The sequence below is a fragment of the Grampus griseus genome (assembly GCF_964374135.1).
Source record: "Grampus griseus genome assembly, chromosome: 19".
In the NCBI taxonomy this organism is placed as follows: Eukaryota; Metazoa; Chordata; class Mammalia; order Artiodactyla; family Delphinidae; genus Grampus; species Grampus griseus.
This window is the reverse complement of record NC_139013.1, coordinates 10,968,667-10,993,264: the sequence shown is the minus strand read 5'-3', so window position 1 is coordinate 10,993,264 and position 24,598 is coordinate 10,968,667. Positions and strand designations below refer to the sequence as shown.

Sequence of the window (24,598 nt, the reverse complement as noted above, 5' to 3'; positions counted from 1 at the left end):
TAGAGAGCCCTTCGTTCTTTCCGGGACCCCAGCACAGGGGTCATTAGGCAGCCCAAAGACCCGGCCTTCAGAGGGGAAGCAAAACCAAACATAAGACAGAAAGCTGGGAACCTGCTGTGGGTTCTGGGAGACACAGGTGAGAGGGGCAGCTGCTCCAGACCACGTCACCTTTATTAATAAACTCGTGTGTGAGAGCACGTACTTCATGCCTGGGGCACCACCCCGTAGAGCTGGTGGGGAAGCAACTTCTGCTTCTCGTTGCAACTGTAGATCCACCGGGGCCGGACGAACACCAGGGAGGGGTTGTCCATCAGGGCCTGCAGGGGGGGGCGGGGGGCGTGCAGGAGCATGTGAGCCAGGAGGGGTCGGGGGATGCGAGGGCAGGTTGGGCTCCCTCTCCCTGCCCCTTCAGGACTCACCTCCTCAAAGCTGGGGTCCCACTCCTGTGCCGTGATCACAAACTGGACCCGGTCGCTCATATAGTCCTCAAGCTCCCTGGCAGGAGAAGAAAAGGGGCAGAGAACTGGTGTCCCCTCTCTTGACACCCTACTCCCCAGCCATCCTCAGAGGCCGTTCTCCATCCCCACCTGTGTCCCCTATAGGCCGCCTTTGGGTCCCCCACTCTCCCACGTGCCAGGCTCGCCACAGCCCCGAAGCCAACAGCTCCCGCAGGCGCCAATCCTTTCAGAAGGGCACTGTGCGGCCTCGCTTTAGAGAAGAGGAACCCGAGGGGAAGCTACGCATCCAGGGCTGCCCAGCGGCGTGAGCAGGTCTGGCACAGAACTCCACAGCCTGTGCCCAGCCTGGGGGTACGACCTTCTCCATCCTCCCGAAGGCCTTTCTCCCCACGACCTACCACACCTCCTCCCCTACCTCCCCTGTCCCCGGAGACTGACCCGTTGAAGGCTGTGACGTAACGGCTGAGCGTCCGCCGCTCATCCCCCGGGAACTCCCCGTACAGGAAGAAGTGTTTGCCCTGGAAAAAGTCTGCAGGGGAGATGGCAGGAGAGCCGAGCGTGAGGCCCCTGGAGTCCCAGGGCACCAGCCAGGAGCCACAGAACACGCAGAGGCAGGACAGCAAGGCCGGCGCAGCCACCGGAGGGGGAAAGGGGTGTCCGTGTACAGCCTGGCATGGGAATAATCCATGACAAGCAGTGGTTCCCGGCCAGGCCCATCTGAGCCTCTGGGGAGTTTTGCTTTGTTTTGTTGCAAGAATGATAAAAGACACAATTATTATTATTGCAACATGTTTCTTACACCAGGTCAATCACTTCATTAGCTTGGCCTGGCTTGGAAATTTCACATCCTGCCGCTTCCTCGCCATGGCTGTCCCACTCCTTTTTAATCAGCGCCTTCTCTGGCTCTGACCTTCAGGGTGGTTCTTCGTTCCAGTTTGACATGATTTGCCATCAAGTTGCCAATGCCGTGTTTGGGGCTTTGGAGGATCAAAGTACTTTCCTGCCCATCACCCATGAGGAACCGAGCAGAAACGGCTTCTTCCAGTGGCCACTGACCCTCACCTCTGCTCAGACCCTCTGACTGCCCGGCTCTCCCTTCATTCTCTCTGTTTTTTTTGGCCTCACCGCGCAGTATGTGGGATCTTAGTTCCCTAACCAGGGATCGAACCTGCGCCCCCTGCAATGGAAGCACAGACTCCAGAGTCTTAACCACTGGGCCGCCAGGGCAGTTCCCCTCTCCTTTCATTCTTGACCTGGCCCTGACCCACGCCCCCCGCAATCATGTCTGGGGTGACGAATAACAATGCTGGCATCATGTAGGTCCCAACAGAGATCAGCGCCCACGCCCACAGCACCTGTGTTCCCCAGGCCCCACCACACAGTGACAAAGCTGAACCTGGGGGGTGGAGCCTGGGCACCTGCAGATTTTAAAAGCCCCTGGGTGATCCTGAAGCCTAGGGAGTGGGAGGCCCCCGGCGTGAGGGAGCGGAAAGCCAAAGGGGGTCTCGCCTGGGGCTGGGCTGTGATGCAAGCGGTCACAGCAGAAGTCAGGACAGGGACGGAGAGGGAAGTCAGGAGAGGATGCTGAAAGGAAGGGAACAGGCCTAAGAGGACAAGGAGGTAGCAAAGGCCAGGGACTGGGGGTGAGGAGCCTGAAAGACAAGTCACAGGGGGCAGCAGCCAGCCCAGGACCGGCTGGGGCAAGTCACGGCAGAGAAGTAACAGGGCCAAATCCCACATCAGGAGGGAGGATTTCCCACCTGGGAGCTCGGGAATCGGCAGATTGGGAGACTCCGGGGGACCTTCATTGTCCGTGTTCTCATCCGTGGATCCTGCGTACGGGTCCTTGCCATTCTCCTCGCCAGAGGGCGGCCTTTGTTCCTTCTGCTCAGCCACCCTGGAGAGGCCAAGAGGGGTGGGGTAGGAGCATGCAGACCAGATGCCCCTCCCCGCAAGGCCAGGGCCACCCTGACCCCCAGCCCAAACCCTACCTTCTCAGCTCGTCCTCGGTGTCCCCAGAATCTTCTGCCCCATTGTCCTGTCCTTCTGCGAATGGAAGCTTAGTCAATGCAAGGCCCATGCCTTCTCGTCTGGGAAGACCGGTAACCTTCCCTCCCAGTCTCATGCCTGAGCACAGATGCAGGCATTCCAACCCGCAGGCTCAGTGGCCCTCCAAATCCAGTTAGGGGTTGTGGGGGGTGGGACAGCCACCCTCTACCCCAGATCCATTGCCTGGAATCCAGCCCCTCCTCCCTCAGACCCAGAGTCCAGGCCCCCAGCCCCTCCCCCCTCAGACCCAGGATCCAGACCCCCGGCCCCTCCCCCCTCAGACCCAGGATCCAGACCCCCGGCCCCTCCCCCCTCAGACCCAGGATCCAGACCCCCGGCCCCTCCTCCCTCAGACCCAGAGTCCGGGCCCCCAGCCCCTCCCCCCTCAGACCCAGGATCCAGACCCCCGGCCCCTCCTCCCTCAGACCCAGGATCCAGACCCCCGGCCCCTCCTCCCTCAGACCCAGAGTCCAGGCCCCCAGCCCCTCCCCCCTCAGACCCAGGATCCAGACCCCCGGCCCCTCCCCCCTCAGACCCAGGATCCAGGCCCCCGGCCCCTCCCACCTCAGACCCAGGATCCAGACCCCCGGCCCCTCCTCCCTCAGACCCAGGATCCAGACCCCCGGCCCCTCCTCCCTCAGACCCAGAGTCCAGGCCCCCAGCTCCTCCCCCCTCAGACCCAGGATCCAGACCCCCGGCCCCTCCTCCCTCAGGCTCTGACCTGACTGCTCCCCCTTGGTGTCAGTATCTTCCTGGGGCCCTGGTGAGGGTGGTTTGGTCTCTTCTGGGGTTGGGGGTCTCTGCGGTGAGCTAGGTCCTGCTGCCTGAGAGGGCTTGGCTTTGGTCTGGAGCCGCTGAGGAGGGAGGGTGGGTCAGCAAGGACGGAAGGGGCAGCGCGGGTGTGAGCGTGGGGGGCGCCTGCAGGAGGCAGGAGTGGAGAGTTTGGGTACCATGACACACCCATGTCCCCCCCCCACTCCACCCTCCCCCGCCCGGGCCGGGGGCATCAGACCTTTCCGGGAGGCTTGGGGGCTTCATCCTCACTGCTGCCGCCATGAGAGCCCCCCTCGTCCTCGCTGCTCGAGTCTGGCCCAGCCATGAGGTACCTGGGGGAGGAATCAGGCCTCAGACAAACAGCAGATGTGTCCTCCGGGGGAGGTGGGGAGGGGGCTTAGGAAGCAACAGGCACTGGCTGTTCATTCAGTATTTACTAAATACTCAGGGTGGCAATCATGGCTCCTCTCCTAGCCCACCCTCCTCCCAGCTCCGGAAGGGCCCCAGAGACCCCCAGCCACCCACACCGGAGACCAGAGCACTTCCTGGCTTCCCTTCCCTCTTTGGGAAGAAATGACTCATTTCAGAAAAGGAACAACAAAAAAAATCAGAAATAATTCTCCCCTTTGAGAATCAAAGTCAGTTTCTCATTAGGCGCTGAGTGCCCCTGCAGCTCCTCTGGGCAGACACCAGGCTGACTCCAACCCCGGCTCCTCCGCCCAGGCATGCTCTCCGCCTCTGTTCAGCCTGGCAAACCTGTTCTCTTCCTTGAAGACCCCTAGCTCACTGCGGTCCTCCCCTTGGGCCTGCCTCCAAACTATTTTAGAGCTAAGTCCGGCCCCTCATCAAAGTCAGAGGCCTTCGAGGGCAGGACCCGACGTCGGGGGCCAGCATTGCACAGCCCAGCCTCGCGCCAAGCAGGGGCTTCGGGTGAAGGAATGTGAACGGGCGGGCGCTCTCTGCCCTGAGGCTTGGGAATGCTGTGTCTCCAGCCTGCAGTGTCCTTTTCCTTCGCTAAGCAGACTTCCCAGAGCCCTGCACGGACCGCCCCCCCTGCCCCCCACTGTGTCTCCCCACCCTGCCCCTCCTCCTCTGGGAAGTCTGCTGACTCTGGGCCAGAAGGGCCTGGCCTGATTTCTCTCCAGATCCCTGACACTGCCCAGCATGGGGACAAGGGGCAGGGTCGGGGTGTGCGTGTGTAAACCACATGCGCGCAGCGAGGCCTCACCTCCGAGAGGGCAGCCGCCGCCGCATGCGGTGACAGTCCAGCACCCACTCTTTCCGCACGATTCGGCCTCCGAGGCCTAGGACCTGGCTGTACTTGGGGGTGTTGGCAAAGGCGCAGCTGGCAGAGAGCGGAATGGAGGGTGTCAGCCCGGTGTGATCTGAGAGGTGAAGGGCAAAGAGGGACAAGGGGCACAGAAAGAGAGAGACAGGGAGAGACACGGGGCAGATGTGGGAGAAGCAGAAAAGACACAGGGAGGCCAAGGGGAAGGAAGACTTTAAGAATCAGAGGGAAGAAGAGAAAGAGAACAAGAGGCAGAGGATACAGAGAGGCGAAGTAACAGAGAGAAGGCAACACAGAGGAGACGAAGGGAGGCAGAGGAGAGGCAGCAGGGAGCGTGGGGAGGGGTCGCAGGCCTACATGAGGTGGGTGCTGTCTGGAGTCCAGTCTGGCCGATACTTGGCCCCCAGCTCCAGGGCCTTGTCCCGGAGCTCCGAGCGGAAGGGGTTCTGGAAGCCGCTCAGCACCACCACCACACCCTGGAGGATCTTCCCCAGCTCCTGCGGGCCGGCGCGGGGGGCCCTGGGCTCGGCAACTTCTCCTCGGGGCTTCCCTGGCGCCGCCCCCCGTGCTGCGGCAGGGACAGGGGCAGTGGCTGGGGTAGGGGTGGGAGCTGACACTGGGGAGGCCAAGGAGTGGATTCAGTCAGTAGCTGTAGGGCTACACCCCCAGCCCTTCCCTACCCAGACCCAGGATCCAGGCCCCTGGCTCTTCCTCCCTCAGACCCAGGATCCAGACCCCCGGCCCCTCCCCCCTCAGACCCAGGATCCAGACCTCCTGCCCCTCCCCCCTCAGACCCAGAATCCAGACCCCCGGCCCCTCCCCCCTCAGACCCAGGATCCAGACCCCCGGCCCCTCCTCCTCAGACCCAGGATCCAGACCCCCGGCCCCTCCCCCCTCAGACCCAGGATCCAGACCCCCGGCCCCTCCCCCCTCAGACCCAGGATCCAGGCCCCCGGCCCCTCTCCCCTCAGACCCAGGATCCAGGCCCCCGGCCCCTCTCCCCTCAGACCCAGGATCCAGGCCCCCGGCCCCTCCTCCCTCAGACCCAGGATCCAGACACCCCCCCCTCCCACCTCAGACCCAGGATCCAGGCCCCCGGCCCCTCTCCCCTCAGACCCAGGATCCAGGCCCCCGGCCCCTCCCCCTCAGACCCAGGATCCAGACACCCCCCCCCCACCTCAGACCCAGGATCCAGGCCCCCGGGCCCTCCCTCCTCAGACCCAGGATCCAGACACCCCGCCCCTCCTCCCTCAGACCCAGGATCCAGGCCCCAGGCCCCTCCTCCCTCAGACCCAAGATCCAGACCCCCGGCCCCTCCCACCTCAGACCCAGGATCCAGACCCCCGGTCCCTCCCCCCTCAGACCCAGTATCCAGGCCCCCGGCCCCTCCTCCCTCAGACCCAGAATCCAGACACACCCCTCTCCCCTCAGACCCAAGATCCAGACCTCCGGCCCCTCCCACCTCAGACCCAGGATCCAGACCCCCGGCCCCTCCTCCCTCAGACCCAGGATCCAGACACCCCGCCCCTCCTCCCTCAGACCCAGGATCCAGGCCCCCGGCCCCTCCCACCTCAGACCCAGGATCCAGACCCCCGGCCCCTCCCCCTCAGACCCAGTATCCAGGCCCCTGTGGGAACAAGGAATCCAGTTTGCTCACATTTGGTTCTCTTGAGGGCGGGTGGTGAGGGCTGGGCGGATGGTTTGCTGGGGGTCTTCTTTTCTTCGTGGCTCAAATCCAGCTTCCTCTTGCCTCTGGGGGACTCCTGAGGATGAGGGGGTAGGATGGGCCGAGGCCTCCAGCTCACCTCCTCCCTTTCCACCCCACCAGGTCCGATGATCTCACCTTGGAGGTGCTGCCTACTGTCTTGGAGGCCGGAGAGGCAGAGGAGGCGGCACTGGAGGCCTGCAGTGTAGCAGCTGCATAGCTGGGTCCTGCTGGGTCACTGGCTGCGACTGCAGAGGGAGAAAGTGGAGCCAGGTCGAGAGGGCTAGACCCTCAGATCCTTCGGCTCCTATCCATGGGACACAGAGTGTTGTTCCCAAGACCTGAGAGTGACCCAGGAGTCCAGGCCCCCGGCCTTTACTCATTCAGGACCCAGGTTTCCCGCACTCACCTGGAGGGGTCTTGTTGATCCGGCTGAAGAAGAGAGCCCCGGGTCTCAGGGAACTGGCGCTCTCATCCTCCTCCTTCACGCGGAACTGGCCGAGCTTGGTCACTTTCTAAGGTCCCACAAGGTCAGCGCAGTGGGAGGGCTGTCAGCAGGGTGGGGTGAAGAGGTGGGGAGAAGGCTCTGGGCGGTGGCAGGTAGAGCTTACCTGGGATGAGGCCTCGGCCTCCTCTTTGTCTGGGGGGCTGTGAAACCTTACAAAACTCAGGCCATAGGGGGCATCCTGGGAGAGGAGGGGTGGGAATCAGGGAGTGTGGCCAAGGACTAAGGCTTGGCCCCAATCCCTTTTATTTACAGAAACCCCTTTCTGGCTCTTTCCCTCCTATGGACACACACATGCGGGGAAGTGACCGCATGATAATGACAAGGATGATAACAGCAAGCTGTCATTGAGCCCTAACTTGGGGTCAGGCTCGGTGCAAAGCCCTTTACATGCACCAGCTCCTTAAGCCTCAGACCAATTGGCAAAGGCTGCTGGGTGTCTAAGCAAATCCACTCTGCGTACCAAACTCCTGCCTGTGGAATGGGAGGGAGGCCTGGGTATCACTTCTGGAACTCAGAAATGCTCCAGACTCTTTCCCCTTCTGCTGGGTGGATGCAGAGCCATGAGATGGAAGGAGACTGGGTCCGGGATGACTGGCCAAACACCTCCCGGGACAGATCCAGAGGTATAAGAAGTATACCTTTACTGTGTGCTGTCATTACATACTCGGGTCTCGTCACCACAGCTTAGCATCCCTAACTTACAGCAACCCCATAAGGATCAGCAAACTGAAGCCAGAGGTCACACAGCTAAGGAGTGGAGAAGCCAGGTTTTAAACCAGCGTTCTGACTCCAGATCTCGTGATATTAACTCTGAGGCCCAATTCTACGAGGCCCCATCTCCAACAAGTCAGCAGCTCCCTCTCCCAATTCCCCTGAGGTCTTGCAGGTCATCCTTCCTCATCTCCCTCCAGGAAGCGAAGATTCCTATATGGGGAGGACCTCAAACAAATTTCAGAGAACGCAGGGACCCAGCCTCCTTGGAATCCCACGGGGAGACCAACTGTCCGGTCCTCCCAGCCCTCTGGGACTCAACATCGGCCTCTCGTCTCTCTCGTGGCTTGGGACCAAGGACCCCACTCCCACCCTGGGTACCTTGCTGTAGGGCTGGCTGCAGACAATTTTGACGCGGTCCCAGCGCTTCTCTGCTGCTGCCCGGACCAACTTGTCGGGCCCAAAGATGCGAACGCGGTTGGAATTTGAGCCACTGCGACTCTCGGAAGGGGACATGAAAGACGAAGTGACCAGAAGGACCTGGGGAAAGGCACAGAGGATGAGAACCAGGCCTGGCTGGTTTCAGTGACACCTCCTGGGGGCTGGAAGAGGGCAGGGGCCTGAGCAGGGACCAGGGAGTCGCCAGATCTAGCTGTACCTCAATCTGCCTCAGGGCCTCTAGACCCTTCTCACTTCTGGGCCTCCAGTCAGTCCTTCCCTGACACAGGCCCCAGAGGGGTCCTTCTAGTGCCAGATCTGAACCACCCTTCTCTAAATTCTTCCAGAGTCTTCCATATCTGGCCACATGGCGGGAACCCTCAGGACAGGGAGCTTCAGGAACCCTCACCAGCAGAGGATATTCACAATGACTGGCACAATAGTCATACACCTTATTGTATTTTTTTTTTTTTTTTGGCCGTACCACACAGCTTGTGGGATCTTAGTTTCTTGACCGGGGACTGAACCTGTGCCCTTGGCAGTGAAAGCGTGGAGTCCTAACCACTGGACCTCCAGTGAATTCCCTCAAACACCTTTTTGAAATGCACAGCTGAGTCAGCAGAAGGGAATTATTCGAGGCCAGAAATTACAGTGCAGAATCCAAAGAGGTAGGGGAGCTGCACCCATTACTAAGTGGCTGTCTCTCAGTTCAAACCCGCCCTCAAAAAACAAACAAAATAAATAAATAAATAATAAAATAAAATAGAAAAAATACAAAAGAAGAAAAAACAAAAAATATTTTAAAAAGAAAAGAAAAGAAAAGAAAAGAAAACACCCCACCCTTGGTAGCTCAGCTCTGGGATGCTGGGGACGTTTCTAATCTCCAGCTGCTCCTTGTCAGGCTCTGCCAGCAGGGGGAGCTAGAGAGACAGGCTGGAGGAGGGAGGCGGGACCTGAGCCTTCTTGCAGATCCCCCGAGCAGCACCCAGGTGTGCTTCGCTCCTGCGTCTGCAGCTGTTGTTCTTCCCCCGGGGCGGCAGATGAATCCAGTTTGCAGCTTCCCAACACCTGCAGAACTGGCCTCACTGCACCCTCTCAGGGACATACCAGAACCAGCCAGGGAGCTCCCCTTCCTCAGGGTCTGAGTTTCAGCTCCAAGGGCCCCACCTCCAAGCTTGGAAACATCTACCCTTCAGTCATGCCAACCTCTTCCTTTTGTTCCTCCAACCCTAAGGGCGGTGACTGCCCCCTGCAGTTGCTTCCGCGTCCTGCCTTAGTCTTCTGGCCTCTTCAATTCAATACCTTGTTACTAATTCTTTACGTTAATTCTCTCTGTTAAACTAACTGGTGTGGTTTCAGTCTCCTGGTGGGACCCTGACTGATACAGTGGGTGGCACTGATGTTGGTGATTCCCGGTGGCACAGAGCTTGATTTTAAAGGGCTCTAGGTGGTGGTAGCAGGAGAGACCAAGAAAGAAAGCCTGTGCTCCAAGTCAGGAAGAAAGGCATCTTGGGGACCGTGCCACAGAGCAGAGAGCTGGGCCTCTCCAAAGGGCAACACCCTCCGTGGGTAAATTAGGGAGGAATGTGCCTTGTGGGAAGAGTCAGTGGGAGGCTTTAGCTCTGGGGGGACAGCAGAGAAAAGCTGAAAAATTCTCTCTGGAGACTCCTAACCGCAGGTCTGTACTCTCAAGGATTTGCAGTAAAAATCCACACTAGTTATCTGCGTGGAAAAACCCAAGGTGAAAATTTTAAGTGGTCCCATGTATGTAGTATCACCTGGTGCCGGGGCAAATCCTCTTCGGAGGAACGTACTTCAAACCAGGCCCTCAAAGAATTCCCACAGATACATTCCCCAAAAGCAGAATCAACAATCTCACACACACACACACACACACACACACACACACACACACACACACACACACACACACACACACACACACACACACACCCCCATGAGGCATAAGGAAACAGGCTGCCATGATTTAGGGTCAGCAGAAACTATAAACTGCAGACTCAGACCCACAAAGACTGCACATATTGACATTATCAAACACACAATATAAAAGTAATTGTGTTTAACAGTCTAAAGAAATAAATGGAGCTATTAACAGTATGACGAAGGAACAAAAACTGACCAGGCAGTTTTGAAAAGCAGTGGAAGAGCTGCGTGCCCAACACTAAGGGATGAACCATGATTGGTCCAAGTGGTCCGGTTTCCTCTGCCAGTGGCTGGTCCAAGGATGGGCAATTTGATGTTAAGAGGAAGGCTGCTGGAAGCTTTTGGGAAAGATTTTCCTTCTTCATTAAAGAGAAACAGAGGATGGAAGAAAACCACTGCTTTTCTGCCATTCCACTCCTCCGCTTTCTGCTTTGGATGCTACTAGGTGATGGATGGAGCCACAGCAACCACCTTGTGACCATGTGGGCAAAGCCCAAAAGAATCAAGAGGTGCCCAACCAAGCACCCTGACTTTGTTCAGTTGCCCAATCAACTCTGGGTCTGCCTAATGCTGGACTTCCCTCCTAAGGAAACAATATATATTCTTAGGCAGTAAGCCAACTTTAGTTGGGTGTAATCTGTTACTTAGTCTCTTTTCTAACTGACATGCTGTGAAATTAGAAAACGAAAGCTTTTTGCTGGGAAAAACAGAGACTGTAACTAGATATCTCTTTGTGCTCAGCTCTTGATTATGAAAAGGAAACAGCAAAGATGACAAAAATTATACAGAAGGGAAGCCAGCTCCCTGGCCTTGACTACACTTGTTTATAAAAGGGCTGATTCTGAGCCGATGGGAGAGCTGAATTACCATCTAGTGACTAAATGAAGGGGCAACACAAGCTGTGGTTGGCAGCTGCCACCCACACTAAGGGGGAGCCTCCCTCTGAATATACTCTCCTCCCACTCATTGTGAAGAGAAAACAACTCCAGTTGTTTTATTATCCAATACTGTCTTTAAGGTTCTAGGATTAAACCTTTATTCTCTAGACTGTGCTAACCTTGCAAGCTTAGATATCCCCTTTGCAGAACTTGGAGGGGTTAAAAAAAAAAAATGTTGGGACTCCCCTGGTGATCCAGTGGTTAAGACTCCGTGCTCCCAAGGCAGGGGGCCCAGGTTTGATCCCTGGTCAGGGAACTAGATACCACATGTCGCAACTGAGAAGTCCGCATGCCGTAACCAAGACCCAGCACAGCCAAATAAACAAACAAATAAATAAACAAATATATATTTTTAATGTTGATGATTTTGTAGAAAATGTCACTAGTTATTAAAATACGTGCCTTTGGCTTCGTTTGTATGGGTGACATCAACACGGACCAGCCCTGCTCGGCCCTTTTTCCTTTTCTTTCTTGACTCTTCCAACCGTATCTAGTCTCTGGGCAGAAGCCAGACCTTATAAGTCCCAGAGTCTTTAATTCAGTCTTGGCTAGCAGTTATAACAAAACTTCCAGCAGAAGTTTAATTAAAAACCTTGACAGGGGCTTCCCTGGTGGCGCAGTGGTTGAGAGTCCGCCTGCCAGTGCGGGGGACACGGGTTCGTGCCCCGGCCCGGGAAGATCCCACATGCCGCGGAGCGGCTGGGCCCGTGAGCCATGGCCGCTGAGCCTGAGCGTCCGGAGCCTGTGCTCCACAACGGGAGAGGCCACAGCAGTGAGAGGCCCGCGTACCGCAAAAAAAAAAAAAAAAAAAAAAAAAAACCTTGAGAGAATGGGAGACTATTGACAGAGGGGTTTTCAGACTCTGAAAAGATCAAGCCCTAAGCTAACCACTCCACCTTTCTAGGTAGATAAGATAAGAATAATAAAGAGTCACATGCCCGATTAGATAAAGTTTTAGCTAACAATGCACTTACCCTGTTTCCATAATTATAAAGTAGAATTTTGATCTAAATCTGTTTGCCAAGAAGAAAAGAAAACTTTTTTTTTTATAGTCCCAAAGATGGTTGATTTTATTTAAAATTTTAAACAAGGAGGCCATTAGACTCAGTGACTCTAGTGCTTTAGGTAGCCTAAGTAAACCAACCAAAATCTAAGCCAGAGTTGGTGTACTCGAATCTAAGAAAATGAAATCAACTAATCGTGAATAGCCAAGTCACTAGATTTTCCCAAGTAAGGGAACCATTTAAGCTCTAGCCAATTAAATAATTGCTTTGCTTTGCTTCCCTGTTTTCTCTCTAAAAATCTCTGTCCTAGCCCATTGACACAGCACCCCTAATAATTTTTCAGTTTGGGCTGCCTGATTTGAATTGTTTGCTCAAATAAACTCTTCAAAACATAATGTGCCTTAGTTTGCCTTTTTACAACTTATAGAACTTTTATTTTATTATTATTAGTTTTTTGGCCACAACACATGGCTTGTGGGATTTTAGTTCCCCGACCAGGGATGGAATCTGGACCCTCGGCAATGAGAGTGTGGCATCCTAACCACTGGATCTCCAGGGAATTCCCTAGAACCTTTAGAATAAGAATGTGTGTTCAAGGAAAACCTCACTGGTTAAAATGTACCTTGTAAGGTGGAAAAAGCACTTGATAAAATTCAACACATATGCATTTAAAAGACTGGCAATATCAAGTATAAGTAAGGATGGGAAGCAAAAAGAACTCATATACTGCTGAAGGGAATATAAACTGGTACAACCATTTTGGAAAACTGTCCATTTCTAATAAGGTTAAAACATATATCTACCTGAAGACCCTGCAATTCGACTCTTACGTATTTACCTAAAAGAGATCTCTATACAGAGGCTTGTACAAGAATGTTCACAGCAGCTTTTTTCATAATAGTCAAAAAGTGGTGGACTTCCCTGGTGGTGCAGTGGTTAAGAATCCGCCTGCCAATGCAGGGGACACGAGTTCGAGCCCTGGTCTGGGAAGATCCCACATGCCGTGGAGCAACTAAGCCCGTGCGCCACAACTACTGAGCCTGCGCTCTAGAGCCCACGAGCCACAACTACGGAGCCCGCGTGCCACAACTACTAAAGCCCACGCGCCTAGAGCCCGTGATCTGCAACAAGAGAAGCCACCACAGTGAGAAGCCCACACACCGCAACGAAGAGTAGCCCCCACTTGCTGCAACTAGAGAAAGCCCGCGCGCAGCAACAAAGACCCAATGCAGCCCAAAATAAATAAATAAAATACATAAATTTATTTAAAAAAAAAAAAAGTGGTGGGGAGTTCCCTGGCGGTCCAGTGGTTAGGACTCAGCACTTTCACTGCTGGGGCCTGGGTTCAATCCCTGGTTGGGGAACTAAGATCCTGCAGGCTGCACAGCATGGCCAAAAAAAAAGTGGCAACAGCCCAGATGCCCGTCAACAAGAGAATGGATGAACAAATTGGGATCTACGCTTACAGTGATCCGGCTCAACAATAAGGTGGAACAGACCGCTGACATGTATAGGATATGTTAGAACACCAAAAAAACAGTACGTTGAGTAAAGCCAGCCACAAAAAAAGAACACATGCTATAAAATTCCACTTATGTGAAATTCTAGGACAGGCAAGAAAAGAGATCAGTGGCAGCCTGAGATGAGGGTGGGAGGAGTGACTGCAAAGGGACACGAGGGAACTTTCAGGAAGGCCAGCGATGCTCTACGTCTTGATCTGGGGGACAGTTACGCAGGTGTGTACATCTGTCAAAACGCTGACCTGTGCATTTTATTATATGAGAAATATACCTCAACTGAAAAAAATTTTTCACTGCAAGAAAACTGATTTGTAGAAAACTGATTTGTTCACTTAAAATTGTAACCTCTCTTTTTCACAGTAGGTTTATTTTTACCCCAAATCATTTTGCTGATTGACCAGCTGGCTCGTTATGATCTCACCACTCTGGCTTGAATTCATTCAACTGGTTAAAAAAAGGATTGGGCCGATTTTTAAAATTCAGTAAGTCCCCTACATACAAACTTTCAAGTTGCGAACTTTCAAAGATGCGAATGTGCCCCTGTATGCCAGCTGTTGTACTGTACTACTGTACTTTTCAAGGTACTCTACTGGAAGATTAAAAATGTTTTATTTTCTGTGTTTGTTTTTTATGTATTATTTGTGTGAAAAGTATTACAAACCTATTACAGTACCGTACTATACTACTGTGTTAGTTGGGTACCTAGGCTAACTTTGTTGGACTTACGAACAAACTGGACTTACGAACAGGCTCTCGGAACGGAACTCATTCATATGTAAGGGACTTACTGTATTTGTAATAGAGCAAAAGGCTTGTAAACATTTGTCACAAATAAAGTAACTAAGAGAGGCACCCCAAGCAATTCGGAATCTCAACTGGCTGCGACATCTCTGAGAAGTTCTGGGACCAGAAGCAAAGGAGTTTTGCTCTCAAGCAGCGACTGAATCGTAAAACGAACAGGTGCCTCTGGTTGTTTCTGCAACCATGTTGTAATTTCAGCCAAATCCCTGCTGCACACAGCTTATCACCTGGGTCTGCTCTTTGTCTCCGGGAACGCTGGGCTCCTCCGGAGGGCCACCGTCAGTGTGACTCGCCTCCACCCTGGCCTGGCGCCTGGGAGGCCTGAGGCCTCAACGGGGGCAGCTGGGGCAGGGATCAGCAGGGGGCTTACCTCGTAGTCCTGCTCTCCGGCCCCTCCGGCTGAGCTGCCCACCAGCACCTCCACGAAGGCCGAGCCGTCGTTCCCGATGTCCACGCTGTGTATCTGTTCTTCCTTCTCTAACTGCAGGGGAGGGAAAGCGCACTGTCAGTGCCGCTCTGCCCCCCTCCCTCAGCTCTCTGTGGACCTCGGAAGAGGGATGACCCCCATCCGGGCCCCCTCGTCTCCTTGCAAAGTCAACTCGGTGACAGTGAAGACAGGGCTGAGTGGGGCCACTGCGTCCCCTGCACGCAGCACAGGGTGTAGAGTCAGAGCTCGAAAATGTTCACCGACCGACTGCATAAGCTCCCACACCCACTTCCCTGACTGCCAGACTCTGCCGGATGGGCCGCTAACCCGCCACCACGGAGCTCTCCTTGGTGGCGCTATGCAGACAAACGGCACATCTGTCACCCCCGACCCCAATCACACAGGGCTCCGGGGAAGCTCCCTGAGGGGAGGGGCCTAGTCTGGTTTGGCTCACCACTGATTCCTGGGTTTGAGTCCCGGCTCTGCCACACGCTAGCTATGTGGCCTTGTCAGCTCACCTCTTGGAGCCTCAGTTTCCTCATCTGTAAAGTGGGGATGGTCACCCTATCTAGGATTATGCGCATAAATACTACGGCCTCAGGGCCTGGCATGTAGCAGGCACCCTGCCACTGCCAGTCAGGAGGCAGTATTAGTCACTGCTCGATGACCGTTTGTCAAAAGAAGGAAAGAGCAGACTGTAGGGTGGCTTTTGCCCCCAAAGTTTCTGCCATTCCTGTCTGACAGTAAAGGCCACGTCGGGGTGGAAGGCAGTTAAGAATGGCTGAAGCAAGTCTCCTGCTTTCCACTCTGGGGAGCTTTTATTTGGCTCCTAGAATGACACGTTACTACGACCCCCAAAGGTACCTAGTCTGCCACCCTACACCAGGATCATCCGACGGTCCGATCTGCCCTGTCACCTCCCTGTCGGGAGGTGGCCCGGACACTGACTGCACCCTGCAGCAGGAAGGAACATCCCTCCGGGAAAGGAAGGAGCCTGGGCTTGTGGGGAGGTCAGCCTGACTTCAAATCCAGCCCTGCCACTGCCAAGCGGTGCAGCCCTGGGGGGCGTATAACCTCTCTGAGCTGCAGTTTCCTCACAAGTGGAAGGGGAGGGTCATCGTAACAGTCCTCCTTCCGAGGGGAGTCTAGATGACACATACTAACCACTGCAGCCCACAGCCACTGCAGCGGACGTCTAAGTGCTCAGACGTGGCAGACCCATAATAGCTGTATCTTCTCTCCGCCCCACAGCTCTTCGAGAGACAGGAGATGTTATTATCTCTATTTCACACGTAAGCAAATGGAGGCAGGAAGCGGTTGCGTCACTTCCCTGAGGTCACACAGCTGGCGCCCAGGCAGCCTGGCTGGGCTAAAATAAAGGTGTCAGCAGGGCTGCATTCCTTCTAGAAGTTCTGGGGGAGAATCGTTTCCTTGTCTTTTTTTTTAATTATTATTAAAGCTTTTTTAAAAAATTATTTTATTTTATTTATTTTTGGCTGCGTTGGGTCTTCATTGCGGTGCGCGGGCTTCTCACTGCAGTGGCTTCTCTTGCTGCGGAGCACGGGCTCTAAGCTCGCGGACTCAGTAGTTGTGGCACACGGGCTTAGTTGCTCCGTGGCATGTGGGATGTGGGATCTTCCAGGACCAGGGCTCGAACCTGTGTCCCCTGCATTGGCAGGGGGATTCTTAACCACTGCGCCACCAGGGCCTGTGTCCCCTGCATTGGCAGGGGGATTCTTAACCACTGCGCCACCAGGGAAGCCCGTTTCCTTGTCTTGTTTCCAGCTTCTAGAGGCCCCTGCATTCCTCGGCTGTGGCCCCTTCCTCCATCTTTGGAGCCAGCAATGGCATTGCTCCAACCTCTGCTTCCGTCTTCACATCTCCTCTGACTCTGGTTCTCCTGCCTCCCTCCTTCCCTTATAAGGACCCTTGTGATTACGCTGCACACACACACCCCCACCCCAATCATCCAGGCCAATCTCACCATCTCAAGATACTCAGTTCATCACATCCACAAAGTCCCTTTTGCCACGTAAAGGACATATTCACAGGTTCTGGGATTAGGATGTGGATATCTACTGGGGGCATTATTCTGTCTACCACACTTAGCTAAGCTCTTCCTGGGCCAGGCATCACTGAATCCTCACAACCACCTTGGAAGGAAGGGTCTGTAACTCTCCCAGCTTCACAGATGGGGAAACGGAGGCTCAGACAGGTAAATAAATGGCTCACATGTCACACATAGCTAGTGACTGGAAGAGAAATTCAGACCCAACTGCCTGATGACAAGCCAACACTGCTTCCCAATTCCCCAGTTTCAATCCTTGACATAAAAACTCAACAGCTTGGGAATTCCCTGGTGGCCCAGTGGTTCAGACTCCGAGCTTCCACTGCAGCGAGCAAGGGTTCGATCCCTGGTCGGGGAACTAAGATCCTGCATGCCGTGGGGCGTGGCTGAAAAAAAAAAACAAAAAAAACCTCTGCCTCTCCCACATTTAAAGTATGGGGCCCTCCATCTAGTAGGATGTATATATGTATATTTTTTAATGAATGGTTCTTATTTCATATACGACTACTTCTACTTTAAACACACACATATACTCCCCTGTCTTTCTTTTGATAAATAAAAAATCTCTTATAAAAACATGGAAACAACCTAAATGCCCATCAGTTTATGAATGGATACACACTGTATGACATTCCCTACAATGGAACAGTATTCAGCTGTAAAAAGGAACGAAGCACTGATCTAAGCTACAACATGTAGGAACCCCGAAAACCTAATGCTAAGTGAAAGGAGCCAGACAAAAGGCCACATGTTGGATGGTCTTATTTATATGAATGTCCAGTATAGACAAATCCATAGAGACAAAAGGTATAGCAGTGATTCATGTACACACTAGTATATATAAAGCAGAGAACCAACAAGGACCTACTGCATTGCACAGGGAACTATACTTCCTATTTTGTAATAACCTATAATGGAAGAGAATCTGAAAAAAAATCTAAAACTAACACAACATTATAAATCAACTCTACTTCAATTTAAAAAAATTGGAGGGACTTTCCTGGTGGCGCAGTGGTTCATACTCCATGATCCCAATGCGGGGGGCCTGGGTTTGATCCCTGGTCAGGGAACTAGATCACGTGTGCATGCCACAACTAAGAGTTCACATGCCACAACTAAGGAGCCCTCAAGCCACATCTAAGGAGCTCACTGGCCTCAACTAAGGAGTCCACGTGCTGCAAATGGGGAGCCGGCGAGCTGCAACTGAGGAGCCCGCCTGCCACAACCAAATAAAAATAAATAAATGAATTTTTTTTTAAGTTTAAACTAAAATAGTAATATATTTTTTCTTGAAGATTTAAAAATTAAAAATAAGATTAATATCAAGTGTTGATTTAAATGTACATCAGCAGTGTTAAATGCAGATTAATTCAGTAAATTCACTTGAGTGAAAAAAATTAAAATAAAATAAACAATTGAATTCCCTATTTTAACAAAAGTACATCGGTGGTTGCCAGCAGCAACCTGGGGAAAGGGGAATAGGGAGTGATCGCTTAACGGTTTTCGGTTTCTTTTTGGGGTGATGAAAATGCTCTGGATTAGACAGCAGTAATGAATGCAGAACATTGTCAATATTCTAAAAAACCCTGAATTGTACACTTTAAATGGTTAAGACCCTTACATTACGTGAATTTTACCTCAAGAAAAAAGACGTGAGTGTTCAGTAAGTATCAGCTGTGAGGAGAAAGGCTTAAGCACAGGATGAGTCATCTGTGGCCCGGGTTTGTGTGCGCCTTTCCCAGGAAGACAGAATTCACGACAGTGGAAGAAATGAGACATGGAACGTTTGCAAAGTCCCAGAGACATCTTATTAAAAAAACTGTTCCAAGACAAACATCATATTTTATTGCTCATATGCCGAGTCTATAAAAAAAAGAAAAAAAAAGATACAAACGAACTTACCTACAAAACAGAAAGAGACTCACAGACTTAGAGAACGAACTTATGGTTACCAGGGGGAAGGGTTGGGAGGAGGCACCGACTGGGAGTTTGGGATTGACATGTACACACTGCTATATATAAAATAGATAACCAACAAGGACCTACTGTACAGCACAGGAAACGCTGCTCAATACTCTGTAATAACCTGAATGGGAAAAGAATTTGAAAAAGAATAGGTACACGTATTTGTATAACTGAATCACTTTGCTGTACGCTTGAAACTAACACAACATTGTTAATAAACTCTACTCCAATATAACAACAACAAAAAAACTGTTCCACATCCATGAAAGAATAAGGTAGAACTTGATGCGCCGTTAAAAAGAATAAGATAGAACTTGATGCACCATTAACGAGAATAAGGTAGAACTTGATGCCATGACAATGGATCTCCAAGATACAGTTTCTTGGAAGAAAACAAGGGCGAGGACTGTTTACATACAGTGTACTTTTTAAAAGGCCGGGAGGGGTGGATATATACGCTTGTACATGGACAGAGTGACCAGGGGGTAACATGAGAAACAGCTCACAGTGGCTGCCACAGGAGGGAAGACCTGGGCAGCAGAAATCGGGAGGGCGGGGGTAGGGAATGGAAGCAGGTGGTGGGGAGGAGTTTTCCTTTTCACTGTATACCCTCCCTTTTGTGCCTTTTGAGTTAACCACCATACGCATATAACAGCCATTTGATAAGTAAAGTTAATAAAATCTCAGTGGTTATCTCCAACAATGGAATACTAGGCAGCCCCACCCAGCAAGGAGGATGAAACTAACAAAATGAAACTAACAAACAATGCTGGGAAAGAAAAGAGCAGCCAGAGGTGAAAGTACTATATACTCTGTGATTCCATTTATGAACAATTCAAAGCCAGCCAAAGCTAATCAATGCTGTTAAAAATCTACGCCATGGTTACCCTTGCGGGGGAGCAGTGACAGGAAGGAGCACAAGGGGGCGTGGGAGGGGGGTGTGTTCTGTTCTTTGATCTGGTTGGCAGTACACGGGCTGCAGTTGGTGATGATTCACTGGACTGTATGCTTTGCTGTACGCACGTGTCATGTCAAAAGAAGGTAAAAAATTTCAAAACATCACAATGGCAAACTGGGTGATGAGAAAACCACTGAAAAACAGAAACAGAACGTGTCCACCTTGCTACTGAACATTTTTTCTAAAGAACACGCCTCAGCATGGGGTGGGGGGGCGGGGGACGGGAGGAGTTACACCTGGGCTGCCTCTCAGCCATTCCCACTGGCCCAGGAGCGGTTAGCAAAGAGGCTGGAACTGCCCTCCTGGGGGCAGGTGATGGGTTGGCGATAGAGCCTCTTTCGGCCACCGCAAATGAAAAAGGCGTGTGGGGCTGTCACCACAAGCAGAGGGCTGAACCCCAGATGGTAATACAGAGATATTGTGAGGTGCTATTTGAGGGGAAAAAAATACCCAGTAGTAGGAAAATCCACAGATCAATCTACGTGTCTTGGTGTCCTGAAGTTTCCTCTCATCACTTGCTTGAAAAGAACCGAAATTAGCACTCGGTGAGGCTGGAGTCACCCTGCACGCTGGCAGCTGGCAAACGCCATCAGATTTTCCGAAGGGTCTCCAACGCGAAATAAATCGACAACCGCTGTGACAGTGCTGCCTGCTCCAGCACTTTTCCCCTGCAGTTTATTCTCAACCTGGAAACCTCACAGAAGATTCTGGGAGAGGGGGCTTCCCTGGTGGCTCAGTGGTTAAGAATCCACCTGCCAACGCAGGGGACACGGGTTCGAGCCCTGGACCGGGAAGATCCCACATGCCGCGGAGCAACTAAGCCCGCGAGCCACAACTACTGAGCCCGCGAGCCACGACTACTGAAGCCCGTGCGCCTAGAGCCCGTGCTCTGCAACAAGAGAAGCCACCGCAATAAGAAGCCCTCGCGCTGCAACGAAGAGTAGCCCCTGCTCCCCGCAACTAGAGAAAGCCCGCACGCAGCAACGAAGACCCAACACAGCCAATCAATCAATCAATAAAAGATTCTGTGAGAACCTAAGTCACATTCTATTCCTCCTCTGCTCAGAGGCCTTCCACGGCTCCCATCTCATGCAGAGTAAATGCTTAAATCCTTACAATGGCTTTTAGGCCTTACGTAGGTTAGGGGTCCTCTACCCCCACCCTATCAGCACCTACCCCTCTCCCCTGTCAACTCCGCTCCACCCACACACAGGGCTTGCTGCTGTCCCTCCAGCCCGCCAGACACCAGCCAGGCACCGGCCTACCAGGCACCGGCCTACCAGACGCCAGCCTGCCTTGGACTCTGTTTCTTTCCCAGGTACCTGCATAACTCAGGAAGGCCTTCCCTAACCCCCTATTTAGAAAAAAACCTCTTGCCACTGCCTCATCTTCCACTGGAGGCATTTCTCATTCCTCTTTTTTTCTTTTTTTAACATTTATTTATTTATTTGGTTGCACTCGGTCTTAGTTGCGGTAGGCGGGCTCCTTACTTGCGGCTCGCCAGCTCCTTAGTTGTGGCCCGTGGGCTCCTTAGCTGTGGCATGCGAACTCTTAGTCACGGCACGCATGTGAGATCTAGTTCCCTGACCAGGGATCGAACCCCAGCCCCCTGCATTGGGAGCGCAGAGCCTTAACCACTGTGCCACCAGGGAAGTCCCTCCCCACTTCTCTTAACCATGTAATTTCCTCCCTAGCACTCATCACCTGACATACGTACGTTTTACTTATTAATCGGTCAGTCCTTCCTTGCCAACGTAAAATCTCCACAGGACTGACGTACGTTTGTCTTGTGCCGTCCACTGCACTATGCCCCAGTATGTACAACAGTGCTTGAAGCTTCATAGAAGCTTCAAGGCGCTTCTATGAATGAATGACCAAATGAATCCATCCACTCCCAAGTCTCCAGGGCCTGTCCCTGTGCTGACAACTCCTACAGCCCTATCTCCAGCTCCGTGTCCAATCGCTAGCTGTCCCCTGGATGTCCCGAAGTCGTAGCAAACCCGGACATCCCAACCAATGTGTCACCTTCTCAAGCTGCCCCTTGTCGAGGTTTCCCACTTTGGTGACAGGTGCAATACCCCCTTTGGTCTCCCAGGGCGGAGAATCCTGTGGCTTGTCTGGCTCCCTCGCTCCCCATATCCAGTTTCTTCTTGTTCCCAGTGCAACCGGGGTGCAGACCCAAATGGGATGTTCCTGATCATCTCCTGACCAGAGAGCCCAGCAGACTCAGCGCCCAGTAATTAACACATGAATCCCTCCCTTTACACAAACACCTGCCTGCTGACAGGGCACTTTTGCAAACATTACATCTCCGGATTTTCACAGCACCCTGGGCTCAGATCACATTATTCCCAATGGGCAGATGAGAAAACAGGTTCAGAGAAAAGAAACCATTTGCCTGAGGTCACAGGGTGAGTAAGAGGGACATGTGGGGTCTTAAATCCATGTCCCAAGACTAACTAAAAAAAACATTGGCTCTAGGCAAGTTGTATAACCTCTCTGGGCCTAGTTTCTTCCTTGTAAAAGGGGATAATAAAGGACTCGAGGTCATGGGGTTTTTATGAGGATTCAATGAATTAACCCACGTGAGGTGTTTAGAATGGTGACCGGAAGTTGTAATTTTTTTTCCTTTTAGTTCCCTGACCAGGGATTGAACCCGGGCCCTCGGAGCATAGAGTCCTAACCACTGAACCACCAGGGAATTCCCAGGCAGCTATAACGTTGAATAAATGTTAGCTCTCATTATTCTTACTATGTTAGGGACCTAGGAGATATTTAAATTCCTAAAATCATTCAGAAAATCTTGTGGGTCTGTGTATTTTTCCTGGGAAGAGAATTCTCAGATTCTCCCTAATTCTCAAAAGGTTCTGTGAACCAAAACTTTTTCAGAACCACTGGGCAAGAGAGAGACAATAATATGTTTTAACACAATCAGGTAAGCCTTGCCCCCAACATCCCTCCCCAAACACCCCCTACATTCAGAAGGGAGGAATGTGGCCAAAATCAAGAAAGCCAAGGTATGAACACAGAGCAGCAGGACAAAGTGGCTAAGAACACCCACAGTAGGTTCAGGTCTTAGCACCGCCATTTATTAGTGGTGATAACAGCCCCTACATTATCCAACTCCATGAAGAGTCGGGTCACACAGGTAAAACACCCAGGCCGGCGGCACCAGGCAAAGAGCAGATGCTTGGCAACACACCTAGCTCGCTTCTCCCACCAGCTTCTTATGCCGGAGAGGAACAGCCTGTTTGGAATTCTGTAACCATCTTGGGTCAAACTACCCTTTCGTCTTTGCCTCCCTCCAACTTCACAGAGAATGTACCAACGCGCTCAGCATTCCAGACATGGTAGCTTAGACTGGCCACTTCACTTCGCCCTGCCCTATGCCCCAGTTGCCTCATCTTTAAAATGAGGTTGACTGTGGACTTCCCTGGTGGTCCAGTGGTTAAGACTCCACACTCTCAACGCAGATCAGCCCGGGTTGGATCCCCGGTCAGGGAACTAGATCCCGCATGCCACAACTAAGACCAGCGCAGCCAAATACATAAATATTTTTTTAAATAAAAAAAATAAAATGAGGTTGATTGGCTTAGATGATATGAGACAACTTCCAGCCCTGAGCCCAGAGACTTTAGAAGGCAGGATACATGGCAATGATTCACTCTGTTCCAGCTGAGAAAACTGAGGCCCCGACAGTAGCAGCAACCTAACTAGGCCACACACTGATTCACCCCTGGCCTAGTGCCTGGATCACATTTCTCCCCTGTTAGGGGGCACAGGGATCACACTGCCCATTTTCCAGGTGAGGAAGCTGAGGCCCCTAGGGAAAGTGCCTCAACTCACTGCCAGTTAACTCCAGACTCCTATTAAGGAGATGGGGGGAGGGCAGAATCACCTGGAGCACCACAGAGATGGTCTTCTCGCCCGCCTTGGCCGCGCGCCACTTTCGGTAAGTGTCTGCCTTGAGAAGGTTTTCTGCACAGTAGGTCTGGAGAGAAGAGTGGGAAAGGGCAAGTTAGGGTACAGAGATGACAGCTAGGTCCCCAGCTCTCAGATTATTCCATTGAGATCCCCCAGATTTAAGTTTCCCTATTAATCCCCACACACTCTGCCTTGAGTCCCCTACAGCATTTTCCCCTGGAAATTCTCCCCTGGGCCTTCGAAGGAAGCTCCCCTATGCCTCCTTTTCTCTCTGAAAGTTCCTCTATCCCACATCTCTGTAGAATTCCCTTATGACCTCTGAGAAATTCTCCCAGGACCCTCCTTAGAATTCCATAAAGTCCCTTTTGTGAAAGGAAAATCAAAATGAAGTCGGTATTGCTAAAAGGGCTCTCTAAAATGGAGCTGGGTGGCCACCGAGGAATTGGGACCACGCAGGTCTCAGCCTGGATGGAATGTGACCTTTTGACCACTTATTGCATTCAACACAGGCATCCAAGACATCTACCAGAAACTCGATACTTATCGGACACTTACCGTAAAGTAACCCATGACACCCTATTCTTTAAAGCCAAATATTTCTTGTATCAGAGGCAATTACAATTCTCTCTAGGCAACTTTAACCACCTGGTGACCTTTGTCCTCATAAGCCCCTGACTCTCTCTCCCAACACACTTTCGGTTTTACGGAAATCTGTGTCTCTCTAATATCAGTTCCTAAAACCCCAAATAAAGTTCTTTTTTCTTCGCAGCCCGGAAACTGATTATTGTTCAACCCCTTTTGGGCTCCAAAAGTTCTCCTAGAGCCCCCTCAAGAATTCCTTTACTTCTTCCAACCTCCTCCACGCCAGTCCCTCACCGAGTCCTGGCTACTGCAGGATACCACATGGCGGAGGCGGATCTCCGGCATGTCAACGTCGTGGGCTTCGCCTGACCAAGAAGATGCTGGAGGGTCTGAGTTTAGGGTGCAGACAGCTGGGGGGCCCTGCGCGGGCTTAACTGCGCAAGCGCACGAGGCTCGGGCCTTTCAAACAGCGGCGCGCCGGAGGTCGCGTCAACACTGCGCAAGCCCAGTGCGTCTCTCCCGAGAGAGGCGAGAGG

General features: G+C 52.4%; 1 protein-coding gene across 1 annotated transcript; it reads right to left on the bottom strand.

Moving 5' to 3' along the window:
* Positions 1-161: 161 nt before the first annotated feature.
* XRCC1 (X-ray repair cross complementing 1) lies at positions 162-24,485 on the bottom strand. Its single transcript, XM_082676899.1, has 17 exons — positions 24,357-24,485; positions 23,455-23,547; positions 14,509-14,619; positions 7,875-8,033; positions 6,886-6,960; positions 6,684-6,789; positions 6,413-6,522; positions 6,227-6,332; positions 4,927-5,185; positions 4,510-4,626; positions 3,520-3,613; positions 3,229-3,361; positions 2,450-2,504; positions 2,219-2,355; positions 897-987; positions 420-495; positions 162-317 (listed from the first exon to the last, which is right to left on the bottom strand). The coding sequence occupies exons 1-17, from the start codon at positions 24,405-24,407 to the stop codon at positions 204-206; spliced, it is 1,887 nt and encodes a 628-aa protein (XP_082533025.1). The 5' UTR covers positions 24,408-24,485; the 3' UTR covers positions 162-203.
* Between the last annotated feature and the right edge of the window lie 113 nt (positions 24,486-24,598).

Bases quoted from the DNA above. Each gene is read 5' to 3' on its own strand.
- XRCC1 (XM_082676899.1), bottom strand. From the start codon at position 24,407: ATGCCGGAGATCCGCCTCCGCCATGTGGTATCCTGCAGTAGCCAGGAC. The intron at 6,961-7,874 runs GTACCCAGGGTG...CTCCTCTCCCAG, and splicing joins GCAGCCAGCCCTACAGCAAG to GATGCCCCCTATGGCCTGAG. The intron at 3,362-3,519 runs GTCTGATGCCCC...CTCCCTCCTCAG, and splicing joins CCCCCAAGCCTCCCGGAAAG to CGGCTCCAGACCAAAGCCAA.